At 44.9% G+C, this 5,683-nt stretch overlaps 1 protein-coding gene across 1 annotated transcript in view; it reads left to right on the forward strand.

The window, feature by feature from the left end:
• The window catches only part of LOC138972363 (uncharacterized), a gene marked incomplete at its 3' end in the record, with an annotated part of 14,748 nt that extends 14,036 nt beyond the window's left edge, over positions 1–712 (forward strand). Inside the window, 1 exon segment of the mRNA XM_070345035.1 lies at positions 674–712. Within this exon segment, the coding sequence (XP_070201136.1) occupies positions 674–712 (39 nt within the window).
• Positions 713–5,683: the final 4,971 nt, after the last annotated feature.

The raw sequence follows: 5,683 nt of genomic DNA on the forward strand, positions 1-5,683 counted from the left end.
CCAAACAATACGAACATACTGCATTTAAACTAGCAACCACAGGCTTGAACACATTAATCTCCATACAAAATCCATGAGTTTGGTTGTTTTCTAAATCCAAATCTAACGATCAGTGCAGAGAAACTCGCTTTAGATCTCTTATGAGTGCAAGCCGGCAAACTTCCAAGGCAAGTAACTCTCGTACTATGTCTAGTGATAAGAGTAGTTCCCCTTCCACATTTTCTGAACTTTACCGCCACAGCAGAATAACAACATAACTGTGTACTTGATTTTAGTCCTAAACAGGGAAACTGACAAGAAGTGTTAACAGAATTGAATGATTTTCTCTGAACTATACAACCGCGCATTATTCAATCGCCAGCGTACAGGTAGACTGGTTGAGTGAATAGGATTCGATCAAACTTTCGCACAAAAACTCCTCTTTTCTTTGAATAACTGAAGAAAGGAGGAATAAAGAGGTTACATACCTCGTCTCAGCTGAAGCTCGCATTTTTCATGATCCGCTAACTTCGACCATTATTTTTAGTAATCACTGAGACTCGGCATGTAACCTCTACATAACTCCATGCGGTCGACAGCTATATAGGCCTACAATTAATAACACACTTTACTGTAGTGACGTCTGTTCAGATGTTGCAATGATCATTGATGACAATGATCATTACTTTTGCAGTTTCAACGACGCAAGCAATGTCATCCACTACCACTACAGGTAAGTCTGCGTGTGTGCGTCTGCGTATGTCTGTGAGAGAGTGTGTGTGTGTGTCTGTTGTGCTGTCTGTCGGGTGTTTCTCGCTGGAATTTGGGGGCGGGGACGTAGCTCAGTTGGTAGCGCGCTGGCTTTGTAGCCAGTTGGTCGCTATCAGCGTGGGTTCGATCCCCACGTTCGGCGAGAGATTTATTTCTCGGAGTCAACTTTGTGCAGACCCTCTTCGGTGTCCGAACACCCCCGTGTGCACACATGCGCACGAAAAAGATCCCACGTTCACAGCGAAAGTCTCAGGGCTTGGAAAACACGAAGACACGCATGCATTATCTCTCGTCTCTGATTATCATGATCGTATTTCGATACTTTGACGAGACAAACCCAATGTTGGTGTGTCGAAGAAGACAGCCACAGCGGGCTTGTTCGAATCAAAGTATCACACCATATCTCCAGCGTATTACCAATACCTGTCCCAATATAGACCAGTTGGTCTAAGAGGACGTTAAACCCTAATAGTCAGTCAGTCGAATTTGGCATTTTATTAAAAATGTTCTATGTTTGGGACACGCATTTACGCACACAAATACTGCGAGTGTATGTGTTTCACAATGTAGTATCGATTTGTTGTGTTTGTCCCCGTCCTCCCCCCTCTCTCTCCCTCTTTTATCTGTCTCTGTCTCTAATATAAGTGTTGGATCCCCCCCTCCTCTCTCTCTCTCTCTCTCTCTCTCTCTCTCTCTCTCTCTCTCTCTCTCTCTCTCTCTCTCTCTCTCTCTCTCTCTCTCTCTCTCTCTGACTATCTCCCCCCCTCCTCCACCATTTAAAACTCCCAACGCTGCCGCCACCCAGGCGATAGACACGCTGCATGCAATCAACACCCCCTGCCCCCGAGACAAAGCCACCCAATCATCGTAAACTGTCCTGTCCCCTCCTCGCTCCATCACTTGGCGCCACTGGGCCTTAAGGGTGCGGACACGACAAGGAACGCACATACACACACACGCGCGCGCACCGGCACACTCATGCACATGCACCCACGAACATACACACACACACACACACACACACACACACACACACACACACACACATGTCAAATGCTCACATGCACCTACGCACATACATACCCCCCTCCCCCACACACGCACACACACACATACGTACATGTACACTCACACACACACACACATCATGTTAAATGCACACTCACACACACATACACGCGTCGGCACTCGCACCGACTTTGTACCGGAATACTGTTGCTAAGATAACGGTAGATTTTTACAACGAGAAAGTTAATTTTGGCACACATGGCAGCATTTTCTACTAGTTCCAAACGCTTCCTTTATTTGACCTTTGTGTGTGTGTGTGTGTGTGTGTGTGTGTGTGTGTGTGTGTGTGTGTGTGTGTCTTTGTCCGTCTGTATGTTTGTCTGTGAGTACGAGAGTGTGTAAGAGTGTGTGCGGTCGCGAGCGCACGCGCATGTTTGTCAGTGTGCGTTCGTGTGTGTGTGTGTGTGTGTGTGTGTGTGTGTGTGTGTGTGTGTGTGTGTGTGTGTGTGTGTGTGTGTGTGTGTGTGTGAGTGCGTGTGAGTGCGTACATGCCCGTGGGACAGAAGAACACAGAAAGAGGCATCGACCAGACCACCCAGCACTTCAAACTCAGGGACCGAGGAAGCAATCGCTATGACGTTATTTAATAAAAGAGGGACAGTGTTACGAGCTCTCTGCCTGGTCATTCAAGGCTTTTGGAGACGGGCTGTGTGGCTTAGTGGATAAGACGGCATGCGGAAGGTTCAATGTTCAAATCCATGCTGCGCCTGTGGGTTAAGGGTGGAGATTTTCCCCATCTCCCAGGTCAACTAATGTGCAAGTCTGCTAGTACCGTAGCGTGTGCACACGCAAGCACACGACCAAAATACGCACGGACAAGATTTTGTAATTCATGTAAAAGTTCGGTGGGCAGTTATGCCAACACATTAATATCAAGAATTCATCTGCGATATCGGCGTATGGCTGCCTAAATGGCGGGGTACAAACGGTCTTACGCGTTATTGCCCCACGACGGTACGTGGGAGTTTTCAGCCAGCCAACAGAGTAGAAGAAGAAGTAGACCGCCCTAGTGACTATGTGTGTGAGCGTATTTTGTTCGATTTCCTAATTCTACAGATATTTCCATTATATACTACATCCTGTAACGTTAGATTCGCTATCACACCGTGGCGATGCCGGGCTAGCTGTATTGCTAATCACATTTTCTCATCTTGCCTGCAGCAGGAGACTGCATTATGTCTAGTACATCCAGTAATGCTATCCCCACTCAGGCCTTTATCAGTCTGTCAGCCGTCTAACCCTGGAACCACGGCTTTGTCATTTCAAAAGACCTCTATGTTTGGCTGCAAGCACTGTCGCCCCATTTCTGTTTCTCCCCTTGGTCATTTCGAAAGACATCTCTGTATGACTGCAAGCCCTGTCGCCCCGTTTCTGTTTCGCCCCGACGGTGATCTGTTCGTACCAATTCGCTTCGCCCCAGAACCTTCTTTTTACAGTGATAGACCTGATTGTAGATCATGTTGAGCATGAAGCTTTCCATGCAAACTGAAATAGGAAACAAACTTGCATCGGTCTCGAATAGCATTGACAGCTGAACAGACGCGATAAACAATAATAACCCATGGCTTCCCCCACCCCCACCCACCCCCCCCCACCCCCCCCCCTGTGTGCAGATCGACATTTACCTTTGTATTCGCCCCATGTTTTGTGCGCGAGAGTGAAATGTTTCGAAAATATCAATATTATATATATAGCATGCAACCTTTGTTTCATTCTTCGATGTGAAATAGGAATGTATGGGTTTTGCAAAATGTGTTAAACTCAAAAAAGTTTTTTCCGATGATTGTCATGTCTGCCAATCGGGGTGAAGTGAGTGATTGCCAAAAGAAACGTACATGTATTTGTGTTTAAAGAATTGTTTGATTCAGTTAGTTTACACACACACACACACACACACACACCCCCACACACACACATACACACACATTTTCCCGCTAATGCTTTTAAAGGACAACACAAGGAACTTAGTCGATAAATATCGACAGGGGGCGGACAAATGGTTTACATGTGAAATGTGTGTATATGGGTGTGGTTCTGAAACAAACAAACCATGTGAACCCCCCCATCCCACCGCTCGCGGGCTGAACGACTGACGTCACATGTCGCTTCGGTCTTTTCCAGAAGAACACCGCGTGTACATAATACACAATTCGATCGCGTAGCACTGCCAATGCACATTTTCGCAACGAAAACCGTGCTACTGTTTCTTGTGTGTTAAATCTGAAAGCAATATATAAGTGAACGAACAATTGAAAACTGATATCACGTTACTAAACTCCCAAAAGTAATAAATTACTTCTGACTGCGGTACACAATACGGCAGTCACCTCTGCGAATGCTGTCGAAGAATCTAACCGAAAGTAAACATTCTGGGAATCTACGCGCATCGGCCTTGACGCAAGTTCAATACTGAGCCAATGAGCGCGCCGCGGCGAAGTTGGCCGCTGTAAGTCTCGCAGCGCTGGCTGGCTGAGCGAGTTGCGTGTCCATCCATATTAGGTCCAAGCCGCACCGTAGACCAGATTAGTAGGTGCTTGATTTTGGTATTTTGATTTTACATAACATTAAACCTTTCTTGGGGTTCATGGTCATGGCAACAGCCATAATAATATTATATCATGTATAATATTACATTTCAGCATATTTGAATTACATGTCATCATACCAAACTGTCATACATTTTTATTCCTACATCATTCTGATTGATCACAACCAAACCTACTATCAGTGGACACATCCAAATGTAAGCGCCTGTTCTTGACAACTTTTAATCGATCTAAAAATAGCAACTTGCTGGGCCCTTTGCCGCCAACAGACACTGTTTGGCCTGTAGGTAAAATGTACAATGTATTTTCTGATTTGTGCACAAAAGCTTTTTTTCTTTTTTCTTTTTTTTTAACATAACAATGTTTAATGTCACTGTATGTTTAAAAGACCATGGTCATATTTGTAAAAAAAAATGTTAAATTAGAAAATAAATAACATTTTGGTTCATGATTTTTCCTACACCTGTGCTAAAAATAAGAAATAAAAATGTCGGGTATATAAGTCACTCAAATACAGCTAGGTATGAATGGCTCGGTTTGAGTTTGTTGCAGTTGACCCTGCACAATGCGACATATCATGTTTTTGTTGAACAATTTTGACGTCACCCCTCCCATAGGGTGACGTATTTCACAACTTCCTGTGTTACACAAACTCTGTGATGACCAATTTTGACGTCACCCCTCCCATAGGGTGACGGATTTCACAACTTTCTACAGATGAACAATGTTGCCTTCACCCCTCCCATAGGGTGACGGATGTCACAACTTCCTGTGTACACAAACTGATGACGTATTTCACAACAAAATGGCGCTGCCCATGGTCAACCTCTAAACTATCCGTATAGAATGGGGGCGTCCTCGCCCCCATAATAATTAACATCTTCAGTGAAACCGTGCAAGGAATCCCACACACCCCCAACAATGGTCTCGGCTAATTCTACCGAGACTGCGCAACGGCTAAGTATGTTGATAACACTGTCATGCGATACAGAAAGTTATTAGTTCAGCCCGTGGAAGATAGAGCAATAAGTAGGCTATAGAGGTGTTGTTACAAGTACGAGCAATGATACGCGTCCTGACTGCAGATAACAGTCCAGCACTGATGAGTCCCGACAGTGTTGTGGCAAGACTTTGTAAGCTGAGATGTGTATGGACTAGAATGACGAGTGTTTGTACTGTGCAGTATGGAACCATGCGTTTTATGTGTTCCGTTTAAGCAAAAGACAAGGTGTTTCCTTTATAGTAATTCGAATTACCCTTTTGAAGTCTCATTGGAGTATTAAGTGGTGTGGATTGCGTGGTGGTTTGGTTGGGGTAGG

The sequence above is a fragment of the Littorina saxatilis genome, linkage group LG8, assembly GCF_037325665.1.
Source record: "Littorina saxatilis isolate snail1 linkage group LG8, US_GU_Lsax_2.0, whole genome shotgun sequence".
Classification (NCBI taxonomy): domain Eukaryota; kingdom Metazoa; phylum Mollusca; class Gastropoda; order Littorinimorpha; family Littorinidae; genus Littorina; species Littorina saxatilis.